This window comes from Cherax quadricarinatus, chromosome 73, assembly GCF_038502225.1.
Source record: "Cherax quadricarinatus isolate ZL_2023a chromosome 73, ASM3850222v1, whole genome shotgun sequence".
Lineage (NCBI taxonomy): Eukaryota > Metazoa > Arthropoda > Malacostraca > Decapoda > Parastacidae > Cherax > Cherax quadricarinatus.
The window spans coordinates 18,830,923-18,846,788 of record NC_091364.1 but is presented as its reverse complement, the minus strand read 5'-3'; the positions used below and the strand labels follow the sequence as shown (position 1 = coordinate 18,846,788).

At 41.8% G+C, this 15,866-nt stretch overlaps 1 protein-coding gene across 1 annotated transcript in view; it reads right to left on the bottom strand.

The window, feature by feature from the left end:
- The window catches only part of LOC128701164 (uncharacterized), a 258,951-nt gene that overhangs the window by 45,365 nt on the left and 197,720 nt on the right, over positions 1-15,866 (bottom strand). The window contains exons 6-7 of the mRNA XM_070100482.1: positions 12,462-12,809; positions 4,032-4,238 (exon numbers count right to left, since the gene is read on the bottom strand). Of these exons, the coding sequence (XP_069956583.1) occupies positions 4,032-4,238; positions 12,462-12,809 (555 nt within the window). The remainder of the gene's footprint in view (positions 1-4,031; positions 4,239-12,461; positions 12,810-15,866) is intronic.

The following is a 15,866-nucleotide window of genomic DNA, read 5'->3' as shown; positions in this document are numbered from 1 at the left end:
CACCTTAACTGATCTATATTTGCTCTTTGTATTATATTAGGAAGAGTTTCATGAATAGCGTCACATTAGTCTCTCTCCCTATAGTCAAGTTTTACCCGCTATAGTCAAGCCTGACCCGCTATAGTCAAGCCTGACCCGCTATAGTCAAGTTTTACCCGCTATAGTCAAGCCTGACCCGCTATAGTCAAGCCTGACCCGCTATAGTCAAGTTTTACCCGCTATAGTCAAGCCTGACCCGCTATAGTCAAGCCTGACCCGCTATAGTCAAGTTTTACCCGCTATAGTCAAGCCTGACCCGCTATAGTCAAGCCTGACTGGCTACAGTGAAGATAGTCCCGCTATAGTCAAGCCTGACCCGCTATAGTCAAGCCTGACCCGCTATAGTCAAGTTTTACCCGCTATAGTCAAGCCTGACCCGCTATAGTCAAGTTTTACCCGCTATAGTCAAGCCTGACCCGCTATAGTCAAGTTTTACCCGCTATAGTCAAGCCTGACCCGCTATAGTCAAGTTTTACCCGCTATAGTCAAGCCTGACCCGCTATAGTCAAGTTTTACCCGCTATAGTCAAGCCTGACCCGGTATAGTCAAGTTTTACCCGCTATAGTCAAGCCTGACCCGCTATAGTCAAGTTTTACCCGCTATAGTCAAGCCTGACCCGCTATAGTCAAGTTTTACACGCTATAGTCAAGCCTGACCCGCTATAGTCAAGTTTTACCCGCTATAGTCAAGCCTGACCCGCTATAGTCAAGTTTTACCCGCTATAGTCAAGCCTGACCCGCTATAGTCAAGCCTGACTGGCTACAGTGAAGATAGTCCCGCTATAGTCAAGCCTGACCCGCTATAGTCAAGCCTGACCCGCTATAGTCAAGTTTTACCCGCTATAGTCAAGCCTGACCCGCTATAGTCAAGCCTGACTGGCTACAGTGAAGATAGTCCCGCTATAGTCAAGCCTGACCCGCTATAGTCAAGCCTGACCCGCTATAGTCAAGTTTTACCCGCTATAGTCAAGCCTGACCCGCTATAGTCAAGTTTTACCCGCTATAGTCAAGCCTGACCCGCTATAGTCAAGTTTTACCCGCTATAGTCAAGCCTGACCCGCTATAGTCAAGTTTTACCCGCTATAGTCAAGCCTGACCCGCTATAGTCAAGTTTTACCCGCTATAGTCAAGCCTGACCCGCTATAGTCAAGTTTTACCCGCTATAGTCAAGCCTGACCCGCTATAGTCAAGTTTTACCCGCTATAGTCAAGCCTGACCCGCTATAGTCAAGTTTTACCCGCTATAGTCAAGCCTGACCCGCTATAGTCAAGTTTTACCCGCTATAGTCAAGCCTGACCCGCTATAGTCAAGTTTTACCCGCTATAGTCAAGCCTGACCCGCTATAGTCAAGCCTGACTGGCTACAGTGAAGATAGTCCCGCTATAGTCAAGCCTGACCCGCTATAGTCAAGCCTGACCCGCTATAGTCAAGTTTTACCCGCTATAGTCAAGCCTGACCCGCTATAGTCAAGCCTGACTGGCTACAGTGAAGATAGTCCCGATATAGTCAAGCCTGACCCGCTATAGTCAAGCCTGACCCGCTATAGTCAAGCCTGACCCGCTATAGTCAAGTTTTACCCGCTATAGTCAAGCCTGACCCGCTATAGTCAAGCCTGACCCGCTATAGTCAAGTTTTACCCGCTATAGTCAAGCCTGACCCGCTATAGTCAAGCCTGACTGGCTACAGTGAAGATACTCCCGCTATAGTCAAGCCTGACCCGCTATAGTCAAGCCTGACCCGCTATAGTCAAGTTTTACCCGCTATAGTCAAGCCTGACCCGCTATAGTCAAGCCTGACTGGCTACAGTGAAGATAGTCCCGCTATAGTCAAGCCTGACCCTCTATAGCCAAGCCTGAGCCGCTATAGCCAAGCCTGACCGCTTTAGTCAAGCCTGACCCTCTATAGTCATCCTTGACCCGCTATAGTAAGCCTGACCCGCTATAGCCAAGCCTGACCCGCTTTACCCAAGCCTTACCCGCTATAGTCAAGCCTGACCTCCTCTAGTCAAGCCTGACCCGCTATAGTCAAGCCTGACCCGCTTTAGTCAGGCCTGACCCGCTATAGTCATTCCTGACCCGCTATAGTAAGCCTGACCCGCTATAGCCGAGCCTGACCCCCTATAGCCAAGCCTGACCCGCTATAGCCAAGCCTGACCCGCTATAGCCAAGCCTGACCCGCTATAGTCAAGCCTGACCCGCTATAGTCAAGCCTGACCCGCTATAGTCAAGCCTGACCCGCTATAGTCAAGCCTGAGCAGCTATTGTCAAGCTCTGTCCGCTATAGTCAAGCCTGACCCGCTTTAGTCAAGCCTGACCCGTTATAGTCAAGCCTGACCCGCTATAGTCAAGCCTGACCCGCTGTAGTCAAGCTTGACCCTCTATAGCCAAGCCTGACCCACTATAGTTGAGCCTGACCCACTACAGTTGAGTCTGACCCACTATAGTCAAGCCTGACGCATTATAGCCAAGCCTGAACCGCTATAGTCAAGCCTGACCCGATATAATCAAGCCTGACCCGATATAGTCAAGCCTGACCCACTATAGTCACGCCTGACCCGCTATAATCAAGCCTGACGCACTATAATCAAGCCTGACCCACTATAGTCAAGCCTGACCCACAATAGTCAAACCTGACCCACTATAGTCAAGCCTGACCCGATATAGTCAAACCTGACCCACTATAGTCAAGCCTGACCCACTATAGTCACGCCTGACCCGCTATAGTCAAGCCTGACGCACTATAATCAAGCCTGACCCACAATAGTCAAACCTGACCCACTATAGTCAAGCCTGACCCACTATTGCCAAACCTGACCCACTATAGTTAAGCCTGACCCACTATTGTCAAACCTGACCCACTATAGTCAAGCCTGACCCGATATAGTCAAACCTGACCCACTATAGTCAAGCCTGACCCACTATAGTCACGCCTGACCCGCTATAGTCAAGCCTGACGCACTATAATCAAGCCTGACCCACAATAGTCAAGCCTGACCCGCTATATTCAAGACTAACCCGTTATAGTCAAGCCTGACCCACTGTAGTCAAGCCTGACCCGCTATGCTCAAACCTGACCCGCTATAGTCAATCCTGACCCTCTATAGTCAATCCTGACCCTCTATAGTCACGCCTGACCCGCTATAGTCACGCCTGACCCGCTATAATCACGCCTGACCCACTATAGTCACGCCTGACCCGCCATAGTCACGCCTGACCCGCTATAGTCAAGCCTGACTCGCTATAGTCAAGCCTGACCCGCTATAGCCAGGGGTAATAGTTCCGTGCAGGTTATCTTTTTCAGTCAGTACTCTAAATAAACTTTAAAATAATGTTTCTGTCAATTTTCTGTTCAAAATTATGATGATTCAGAGTGAAAAATTTGTATCTTTACAAGAATGTTGTATGAGGCGAGATTCACCTTCCTTGTGTTGGATGATACAGTGTAGTATACACAGATACTACCAGGTACCTAGAGTTTACTTGGAGAGGGTTTCGGGGGTCAACGACCCCGCGGCTCGGTCTGAGACCAGGCCTCGTGGTGGATCACGATTTGATCAACTAGGCTGTTACTGCTGGCCGCACGGAAGCTGACGTACGAACCACGGCCTGGTTGGTCAGGTACTGACTTTAGGTGCCTGTCCAGTGCCTTAAAGACAGCCAGGGGTCTATTGGTATTCCCCCTTAGGTATGCTGGGAGACAGTTGAACTGTCTTGGGCCCATGACACTTATTGTGTTGTCTCTCATTGTACTCGTGGCGCCCCTACTGCTCAAAATATTTTACGTGCCTATGCAAAATGACATACCAATAAATTATTATGCCACAGTCAACCTTGCAACACTCTTTGTATCACTATTATCAAAGTCAACCATTCCATGCCCTTTTGAAGGCTTAATTCATACAAAATTAACATACGTTTAATACTATTGGAAAAAAAATTCTTCAGTAGCACTCAAAATACGCGAATGTTTGCAAAATCTAAATATAAATCCAACCTGTATATAATATGCTTGAGCTGGCCACAAGGACAGTTTACAGGTAACTTGGTCAGTCAACAAATGGCCTGAAACAAAGCCCGATTCTTCCAGCCAGGAGAGAAGATACTCTACACCACCAGACCCTCTGGGTGCCCAACCTACAGTCACTTCTGCCAGTGTATCCACCTTCACATTCATGATTTCCAGTGTCCATGACTTATCAACCTGAAACAATAAAATTAAGTAACTTTAATAATAATTTAGCGGAAAATTTAGGAATTGTGGGTATAACAGTGTAAAGTTTAAAATATATGGAACCTCGTTGAGCTAAGAATCAAGAAGATAATTTGAACGTTCATCACACCTACAGTAAAATCTCATAGTTCATTTGTCGATGTATGGCTTTTTTAGCACATGACTAGTGAAATTAATTTCCCAAGTTGATAAACATTGGGAATCGGGTGAACTGTTCACGCCGTGAATTTTTTGAAAACCTATTCTGACAAAAAAAAAAACAATTTTGTCCAGGGCTTCCTATGGTGGCCCGTGGCCTGGTGATATCAAAAATTCTCGCTTCACACTGTGAGGTGTCCGAGTTCAATTTCCGGCGAGGATTTGAAACATTGGGCGTATTTCCTTAAACCGGCTGTCTATGTTCACCCATCAGCATAAAATGGGTACCTGGGTGTTAGTGGACTGGTGTGGGTCGCATCCTGGGACAAGGACCTAATTTGCGGGAAATGCTCAGCATAACAAGCGGCTTTCTATATAGTAGTATGTCACTGATGTTAGCAATGATCTGTATAACTTGTACATATACTTGTAGAAATGGATATTATTATTACTGGTCAATTTTAAACTTTAAGAGCTGATGTGTTTTCCTTAAATTAATAATCTCTCCGTGTTAGACTGCGTAAGTTATGTACCAAATTTTTTTAATCAAACTGGTTTCTGTTAAATTACTGGAGAATGTTTCTTCTGATAGCAAATAAGTTATTGTTTATCCTAAGTTAACCCAACTGATCCTTTATGTGTCCTAAAGACCATAGTTAAAAACATTATACGTTATGTTCTCTAGGCTGACATGAATCTTAATGTCATCAGAGATGATGACTCTTACCTGGAGAAAAGTGTGATTGATTCTGGTCTGTGTAGGTCCCAATTTATTGTTTTCTGAACTGGACAAATTAGTGCTGCTTTTCTGAATGTCATATCTGATTATATTCAACCCCTTGCAAACTGATAATTTAATAATGCAACTTCTGAGGGCCTTCAATTATTATAATGAAAAATATGCGCTTAACATACAAGGGTCATACAGCGCAGTGAGGGCCTTCAAGCTTAATGCACTTGTGTACTTTAGAAAATTGGTCATTTGGTCCGTGTAATATCCTAATTTACAATTTTTATTGGCGAAATTTGGATAATACTTTCCTTATCATGAGTTATGTATGCATCTTCTGATTCCACTCAAAATTTTTCTAAACTATTATTTACGCTGCGCTGCGCATTTCCAAACGCATGTCTTGAAACGCAGGTGTTATGAAATACGGGGATTTCCTTTTACGAATTACTACGAGGCCGAAATATATCGAGTTTTTACCCAGGTTGACAACAGGTGATAATTGTTGTGGTAAGGTGTTGGGGACAAACCATACCACGGGCGGGATTTGAACCCGAGGTCAGTATGAACATGAGAACAATAGAATATAGTTTTTAACATATTTAAGAATGAAAGAATTGTTTATGTAGTTAGTTTATAGTTATGGTACATTACAGACATTTCTAGATTACTAACCAAAGACATTTACAATATAAGTCAGAAACACTGTTATTAGGTATCCCTCACAGGGTACTGGTGACGGGTCTCAGGATTTTGTTCTCTTCCTCTCAAGTGTATCCTAGCCCGGCTCAGGCTAGGATAGAAGTGTATTTACGAGGTTGAATACTCTATTTTCGTAGATTTTGTAGCATTTGCACATTGGTATAATGGTCATGTTTTAATAACTTCCTTCACGGTTTTCGCTTCAACGTTTCAACTCGAGGGAATGTTTGCAGAACAAATGACACGGGCGAAACGCTGGGTATTTTTCCTTGCACCTGTTGCCACTATTCACCTAGCAGTAAGTAGGTACCTGTGTGTTAGTCGACTGCTATGAATCGCATCTTAGAGACAAGATAAACGTACACTGCCTGAAATGCTCCCTATAACCAGAGGCTTCTATAAAGTATGTCAAATATTTCGTCAACTGTGTCTGCCGAGGTCCAGGTAATAAAACCTCGACATTAACATAAAAACTGTGTCTGCATCAGTTGTATCATGTATTTTGTAGAAGTGAAGGTTTTTATTATTATTATTATTATTATTATTATTATTATTATTATTATTATTATTATTATTATTATTATTATTATTATTATTATTATTATTATTATTATTATTATTATTAATATTATTATTATTATTATTATTATTATTATTATTATTATTATTAATATTATTATTATTATTATTATTATTATTATTATTATTATTATTAATATTATTATTATTATTATTATTATTATTATTATTATTATTATTAATATTATTATTATTATTATTATTATTATTATTATTATTATTATTATTATTAATATTATTATTATTATTATTATTATTATTATTATTATTATTAATATTATTATTATTATTAATATTATTATTATTATTATTATTATTATTATTATATGAATGGAATCCGCATAATAACTTTAGGAAGAATATTCTGAGCGGCTTAAAAATGTTAATACATATATATTCCTCTCATAAGAAGCTTGATAATGTTAATGTGCTGTGTAGGTATCCTTTTTATCCCTTTATTCTAATCTAAATGACTTCCATTTCCCATTTGCTATATTGCCCTATGGTTTTAGCGCTTTCTCCCTCATTAAAATAATTTTAAACGTCTTCATTATATGTAAACGGATGAGACGTTTCTTAGTGTTAGGCTTCGTAAGTCAAATTTCGTTAGATGCTGTTCAGTATCTGGAGAATGCGTCTTGTGATAGGTTACAAACTTTTATATAAAATGTGTAATTTATCATGTGCTAAATTTAATAAATTGGTATCCTTGAAATAACTAAAGAATGTCTCTCTTGATAAAAGTGTTACAATGGTTCTTTTTATTGAAAGATCCTACGTTAAATTTACATATATTTTTTGTGTCCATAACATTTGCCTGCTTCCGAAACCATTGTAAAAGAGGCCACAGACCTTGTCTGCTAAATGTCACATGGAGTTTAATCCCACCAAGTGCAAAGTCGTGAAGCTTGGGGAAGGGCAAAGAAAGCCGAAGACGAAGTACAGTCTCGTGGGACAAAGGCTGCAAACCTCACTTAAATAAAAGGGCCTAAGGGTGAGTATTGTAACAAGTAAATATTCTGAGGCGCACACCAACCAAATAACTGCTGCAGCATATGTGCGTCTGGCAAACCTAAGAATTGCGTTTCAACATCTAAGGGTCATTCAAGACACTGTACACCGTGTACGTCAGGCCCACATTAGAGTATGCAGCACCAGTATGGAACCCACCCTTGGTCAAGCACGTCAAGATATTGGAGAAAGTGCTGAGCTTTGTAACAAGACTAGTCCTGAGGAGAGGTTCAGGGAATTCAGCTTCATGACACTAGAGGACAGAATGACATGGGGAAATATGATAAGGACATATAAAATACTGAGAGGAATCAACCAGGTGAAAAGGGATAGAATGTTCCAGAGATGGAAAAAAGGTGCAAGAGGGCACAACTGGAATTTAAAAGTTAACATGAGTCATTGTGATTCTAGGAAGTATTTCTTTAGCTTAGAGTTGTCAGGAAGTGGAACAATCTGGAGAGTGAAGTAGTAGAGGCCGGATCCATACACTGCTTTACGAAGAGGTACGATAAGGCTGAGACAGAGTGGACCTAGTGGTGGCCAGCAATGAGGGGATCCAGGGGCTGTGACTCGACCCCTGTAACTATATACAGATGAGTACATATAGGTGAGCGCACACACACATTAAACTGGAAGTGCTGAAGCGAGACATTGAGACGAGGACCATAAGAAGCAAGGTGCTGAGAAAAGGAACAGCAATAGACAGTGATGGGGCTAAAGTAGGGAACTTGGAGAAATGATATCATGTTACCGGGGCATCCGGGAGATGATAAGGGAAACAACTAAGGAGATGCTTAAATCGGATCCAGAGTTATGGATGGATGAGGAGAGGGAGAAGTCACTAATTATATAATGATCAACAATTATTTTCTGGTCAATGATATACTGATTTTAGGGTAAGTTTGTGGTGCTGATTCCGAATATGTCATCGGTTTTGCTTGATTGGCTCAAGTTTTTGAGAAATTTGGTATCCAGTTGAAAAACATTAAAGATGTGAAAAATATAATGATCATGCTGGGCTCAATTACAAATCGCATTGAAATTATTTTTTAGCTCATGCAAGCAAGCAAGAAGTTTACCCAGGTAATAGCGTTCATATCCTTTTACTCATGTGCAAGTTAATTGTTCTACCATATTGTATTACTGCTACAACTTATACTACCACTACTATTGCACCTCACTCTGAGAATATACACCCTCTGTGTCCATGTATTGTTTGTAACGGCTTGATAAAGCTCCTGGAGAGCGAAACGTTGCCACAATAAAATGTCACATTAGTTGCACTTGTGTCCCTTTATTTTACAAGACGTTTACCGTTTTGCTGAGTGAGAAATTAGAAGAGTTGCTTATTGGTTACAATTGTGCAAGCTTTTAATGGAGCTTTTATAAACAGCCGCCAATCTCCTGGTTGATATTCAAGTCCCATTCGAAGGAGTTCAGGAATTTTATTGCAATACACAAGTTCTCCATCTTGGCTTAAGTAAGGAAGGAATTCAACCTCTCTTGTCCGATAAGCTGTTATTTTAACTTCTTGTTTTAGATATTTCTTTTAGTTTAGATGCTAAAAGCTCAGACGTTTGCTTTGAGAGTCTGAGGTCACATATCAGAACATTGAATTCTTCTTGGGAGAACTGCTGAGCTGTTGAAATCCTTACTTAATATTCACTTCCACTGCTATCACCTGTGTTACATCCTTAACCCTGAATTTCTTCAACATCTGCCAACAGAAGGTCAGGCAGTGTTATAAACACTGGTATGGGAACATCTTCACTGTGTGGCACAGGTCACCTTGCTGACTCCAAATCAGGATATTCCCACCTGACTCGAATTGTATCGATTGAAACCTTTCACTTTCTTCACACAGATATAGTCATTGTGGTGCCTTTCTGCTCTCTCAACACCATAGGCACACCGAACCTTTAACTTTTTCTTTGCCTATTTTTCCACTATCATAAGCATTCTACACAGGTTTTGCAAACTATATGGGGAACCCAAGACTTGTCTTATTATCCAAGTACCATTCCGAAATAAACAAAATAAGCATTTTTTACAAAATTTGTGATTTTTTCTTTGTTTTTGCCAAGAGTATTCGCTATAAAATGTAGCAAAATGCATTGGAATTGTTTAAGCAGACTCTTCGTGAAGGACTCACGTTTCTATTGAAAATATTACAAAATAAAGGATACAATATTGTCACGTGGTCGTTGTTGATACAACTATCGTTCAATATTAAATCATTTAAAAAATAAAATTATAATTTTTATTGAAAACTGTCTGTATATTATTGTACCCACGAGCGAGTGGTATTGATCAATAACAACACTGTACTAGCCAAGGACTCGAAACCATGTTGTACTGGCCCGCCTCATGAGAGCTACAACCACATGCCTTAACTCACAGGGTAGGATTGGGTGGTACTGTGGGTTAAGGCATCATGTGGTTCTAGCTCTCCATGAGGCGGGCCAGTATAACATGGGTTCAAGTCCATGGTTAGGGCAGTGCTATTAACTAACTGTATATGCAAATTGTCATAACATTTATAAATACACGTGTTATGGTTAGGTTCCCTGTTAATTGAGGGTAGGTATGCTATATATAACAAATTAGAGCCAGTTTGAAAACCCTATTAACATTTTCGAATTCGGCAACCACAAAAATATTTTAATTACGTTCAAGTATCTTTGGGAATGATTTTTTTTTCTTCAGAAGACTGAAGGCAGGACCTATAATGAAAGAAAACAGGGGAAGATATAAGAGATTGAGAATATCATCGCAACAGGACATGTCCCAGCTGACCCAAGGACCAGGTAATCAGGTTGAGGAAGGAAGAGATGAGAACTCGCAAGGCGTGACCAGGAAGTATGTGAAGAGTTTAGACGATTTAGGGAGATATTCACAGCGGAGACAGAAAGGCTTCAAGCAAATCGAGGCAGTAGGGGGTACCAGCAAGTGCTGGACACACTGCACACAAGCGAGGAGATGAAGAAACTGCTAGGTGAACTAAATGCCTCAAAGCGGTGACCTCAGTTAACATCTCTCCCTGGGTCCTGATAGATGGAACAATGGCATTGTGTGTGCCATTAACAACAATCTTCAATAAATCTATCGAAATAGGGCAACTGCCTGAGGTGTGAAAGACAGCAAATGCAGTCTCAATTTTTAAGAAGGGTGACAGACAGGATGCATTAAACTACAGACCAGTGTCACTGACACGTACAGTGTGTAAAGTCAAGGAGAAGATTATCTGGAGAAGAGTGGAAGGTCAACTAGAAAGAAATGGACTCTTACATGACAACCAGCATGGTTTCAGTGATGGGAAATCTTCTGTCGCACACTTGCTGGAGTTCTACGACAAGGTAACAGACGCAAGAAAGGAGAGACATGAATGGATAGCCTGCATCTTCTTGAACTGTAAGAAGGCTATCGACACAGTTCTGAACAAGAGATTAGTGCAAAAACTAGAGGAGCAGGCAAGAATAACAGGAAAGGCCTTGCAGTGGATCAGTAGAATACCTGACAGGAAGGAAACAAAAAGGGTCAAACATAGGGATGGTGTTGTTTCTGGTATATGTCAATGACAGAACGGAAGGGATAGATTCAGAAGTGTCTCTGTTTGCAGACTATGTGAAGCTAATGCGGAGAATTCAAGAGGATGAGGATCAGGTAGAACTGCCAATAGATCTGGACAGGGTGCGAGCCTTCTCCAACAACTGGCTCCTGGAGTTTAACCCCACCAAATACAAAGTCATGAAGATTGGGGAAGACGAAAGAAAACCGCAGAGTACAGGCTAGGGGGACAACTACTACAAACCTCACTCATGAAAAAGGATCTTGGGGTGAGTATACTATCGAGCACATCTCCTGAGCCGTACATCAATCAAGTAACTGCTGCAGCATATGGGCACCTGGCAAACCTAAGAATAGTGTTTCGACACCTTAGCATTATCCATTAAATACTGACGCCATTCTGAAGAGGTAAACTTCAATATATTTAACGTGATCGTACGGAAATAAAATTTTCACGCAATTTTACACATTAAATGGCCAAGCTAACGCCTTCACACAGGAATTTCACTTTCTTTAGTCGATGAATTAAAGGCACCATTTTTGAATGCTGGAAGCTATGCCACTGATGGTTTTGAAAGTTGAAGATTGAGACACTTATGCAGCATATAGGAATCTTTATTCAGGAAACGTTTCGCCACACAGTGGCTTCATCAGTCCAATACAAAGAGGAAGGCGAAAGGAGAGGAGGAGTATGAGGTAATCAGTCCCTCAGCCTGGAGTCGATGTGTTCAGTCCATCAATTTTGTAGAATGTACAGCATAGAGCCGTAGACGTGGCTTATATACTGTAGTGAGGTGACGTGAAGCAGGCGGAGGCGGGGTCACAGTGGTACCATCCACTAGTCGAAGTAGGTCATCGTCCAAAGGTTGAACAAGTGTTGAAGAATTCTTTGTAACAAGATCCCATGATGCTGCAGTGTCTGACAGTTGTGATGAATGGTTTGAAAAACCGACAAGTTGAAGATTGAGACACTTATGCAGCATATAGGAATCTTTATTCAGGAAACGTTTCGCCACACAGCGCCTTCCTCTTTGTATTGGACTGATGAAGCCACTGTGTGGCGAAACGTTTCCTGAATAAAGATTCCTATATGCTGCATAAGTGTCTCAATCTTCAACTTGTCGGTTTTTCAAACAATTCATCACACGTTTTGAAAGTTATTGGAAACGTTTCAGGACAATGGGAATGGGAAGTACAGTGTTGGTCATAGGGGACCAGTACGTCTATATTGCTCCAAGAATCTGACTGTAGTTACTGTACTCAATCACTGAAAATATGAAGGCAGTCGGATGATGTCTTCTCAATTTTGAGCTAAAGAAAAACTGAAAGGTGGAGAATAAAAAAAGAACCAAAAACAATCAAGCTCCTCAGGTCTCCCCTCAGTTGTAAATAAATAAATAAATAAATACAAATAATGATAATAATAATAACTTTGCATTATCCAGACACTGAATATCAATACTTACCGAAGGCGCATGAAGCTGTTGATCACTGATGACGTGCTGAGACATCTGTGGGTTGAAGTGATCTCTGTCACTGATGACATGTTGAGACAGCTGTGGGCTGAAGTGATCTCTGTCACTGATGACATGTTGAGACAGCTGTGGGCTGAAGTGATCTCTGTCACTGATGAATTGTTGAGACAGCAATGGGTTGATGTGATCTCTGTCATTGACTGCAGGTTTGTTATAAGTTACTCTGGAGAGGGAAGGCTCACTTGCAGCTCTATCAGACCCATCCGAGATAGAGGTGTAGGTAGAGTACCTTTCTACTGTCTCTCTCGTAGAGGTGTCCGGTCTCCTTAATGGACGCAGCTGATTAAAGAAATAAGCATTAATTTTTTTCAGACGTTACCAAACTAGGTTGTTGTAAATAAAGTATAAAAATAGATACATTTCGTTCGTTGCGAGATCCTAGGAGGTACTCCCTGTATCTCACAAGCCCAGCCCCCTCTACCTCAACACACACTAAAGAACAAGTAAAGAGTATACATAATATTGTAATGCAGCAAAATATGAACCTGCTGCATGTATACTTGTGAATATGTATATCTGTGTATATGTTGCAGTATACAAATGTATTTTTTTCATATATACACGTATATATGTATATATGTGAGTTATGTATGTGAGTTATGTATATATCCATTTGTAAGTTTATATGACTGCATATGAAGGGGTGTGTATAAGTGTAAATATGTACATAAATACTTATGTGTACATGTGATAAGTATACATGTGTGTATATGTGCATATAAATGTGTACGTGTGCATATTTATGCATGCATATATTTCGACACTTGCATAGTATGTATACAAACCGGGAGTGTTCCTGGAGGGTGTTTCTGGGGTCAACGCGCCCCCCTACCGGTCAGTGACCAGGCCGCGGTGGATCATGGCTTAATCAACCAGGTTGTTACTGCCTGCCGCACGCACACAGACGTACGAACCACAGCCTGGCTGATCAGGTACTGATTTTCGGTGCAGCTCCATCTTGTCTTGAAGACAGCTTGGGGTCTATTGGCAATGCTCCAGGAAAGACAGTTGAACAGTCTTGGGCCCCTGACACTTATTGTGTTGTCTCTTAGTGTACTCATGGTACCCCAGTTTTGTGATGCTTTGCCTTCACTTGCAGAGAGAGCGTCGCTCTCTTCCTAATTTACATATTTTTTTCCTTAGGGGAAATGTGCCTTGAGCAGACCTCAAGTGCCACAGAGTTACTTCTTTCTAGGCGAAGGTTCGGATCCGTCTTGCATAAGAAATTTTCCCAGCATGGTTTATTTTGGATATGGTTAATTTGATCCCACTATATGTTTCCATTATTGAAGTTGAATTTGTTGAGGGCACCCTGATAATTGGTCTCATTTTGCTGGTCAGGAGTCCTGTGCATACATTTCTGTCCTTCAGTTATGTTGTGATATTATATTTCGAACCAGATCATCATTAGTAGTGAAAATAAGGTCAAGTGTATTTTTCAGTCTTGCTGGCTCCACCATTTGCTCGCATAAGGTGAATTCGTAGCAGAGATTTAATAACTAATGAGTGTGTGAATTTTCATCTAAGCTGCCTCCTGTGGTGATCTCTGTTAGGTAAGACACATATGCAACAGTTAAGTATCTTTATTTCGAAACGTTTCGCCTACACAGTAGGCTTCATCAGTCGAGTACAGAAAAGTTGATAGAAGCAGAAGATACTTGAAGACGATGTAATCAGTCCATCACCCTTAAAGTTTTGAGGTGGTCAGTCCCTCAGTCTGGAGAAGAGCATTGTTCCATAGTAGGAAACAATATGGAGATGAAGTGACAAATTGGAGCCTTATATAGCGCCAAGAGGTGAGACGTAGGTCACTAGAAGAGGTAAGAACTCAGATGTTGTGAGGTCAGGTCCCTCTCAAATCGAGCCGTTCTCACTAGTGGAGGTTGTCTAAGTTGATTGCAGGTCTGTACCAAGATACCCTTGTGTTGCAGTGTCTGACAGAATGAACATTAACTGAGGGACTGACCACCTCAAAACTTTAAGGGTGATGGACTGATTACATCGTCTTCAAGTATCTTCTGCTTCTATCAACTTTTCTGTACTCGACTGAAGAAGCCTACTGTGTAGGCGAAACGTTTCGAAATAAAGATACCTAACTGTTGCATATGTGTCTTACCTAACAACCTGTCGGTATTTTATACCATTTTAATGTTCATCGTGGTGATCTCTGCTAAAACAATACATGCCACTTTTCTCCATTTCAGGTGTCCAAAGTTGAACTCTCACAGTAACAAGATATTTGGGACTGGGATTGGGAGATTCTCAAGATAGTAGTCAATTTTCAGAAGCTGTTCCTTGAATTGTTGGGAAGTTGTATTCAACCACAATGACAAGATTTTGACTTTCAATCTTTACTGCCAAAACGTCAATTACATTTTTTGTGGTGTTTAGTAATTCCGAGCAAATGGGCGACTCGGTGACACACAGGCCAACCCTTTAATGCTCTATGTTCTTCCTGTCATATCTGAATAAGTTGTACCCTGGGATCGGATAGGCCTACACATAATAAAAATGAGGTGAAGTACAAGCAAGTACACAACCCGCACTTATGAGAGAGGAGCTTACGATAACGTTTCGGTCCGACTTGGACCTTCTCTCCTCTTCTTAGTGTGACTTTGTATATGGTCCAAGTCAGCCCGAAACGTCGTCGTAAGCTCCTCTCTCCTATGTGCGGGTTATTTGTGTATTGTTCCAGTCAAGGTATTGTGCCTTTTTGTTATTTAGTAGCTAGTAAATAGGCTACACAATTGAGATTGGAATGTGATGACAAGTTCCACGAACAACTGATGCCTGGGACACGTGCAACTGATGCCTGGGACACGTGCAACTGATGCCTGGGACACGTGCAACTGATGCCTGGGACACGTGCAACTGATGCCTGGGACACGTACAACTGATGCCTGGGACACGTGCAACTGATGCCTGGGACACGTGCAACTGATGCCTGGGACACGTGCAACTGATGCCTGGGACACGTGCAACTGATGCCTGGGACACGTGCAACTGATGCCTGGGACACGTACAACTGATGCCTGGGACACGTGCAACTGATGCCTGGGACACGTACAACTGATGCCTGGGACACGTACAACTGATGCCTGGGACACGTGCAACTGATGCCTGGGACACGTGCAACTAATGCCTGGGACACGTACAACTGATGCCTGGGACACGTACAACTGATGCCAGGGACACGTGCAACTGATGCCTGGGACACATGCAACTGATGCCTGGGACACATGCAACTGATGCCTGGGACACGTACAACTGATGCCTGGGACACGTGCAACTGATGCCTGGGACACGTGCAACTGATGCCTGGGACACGTGCAACTG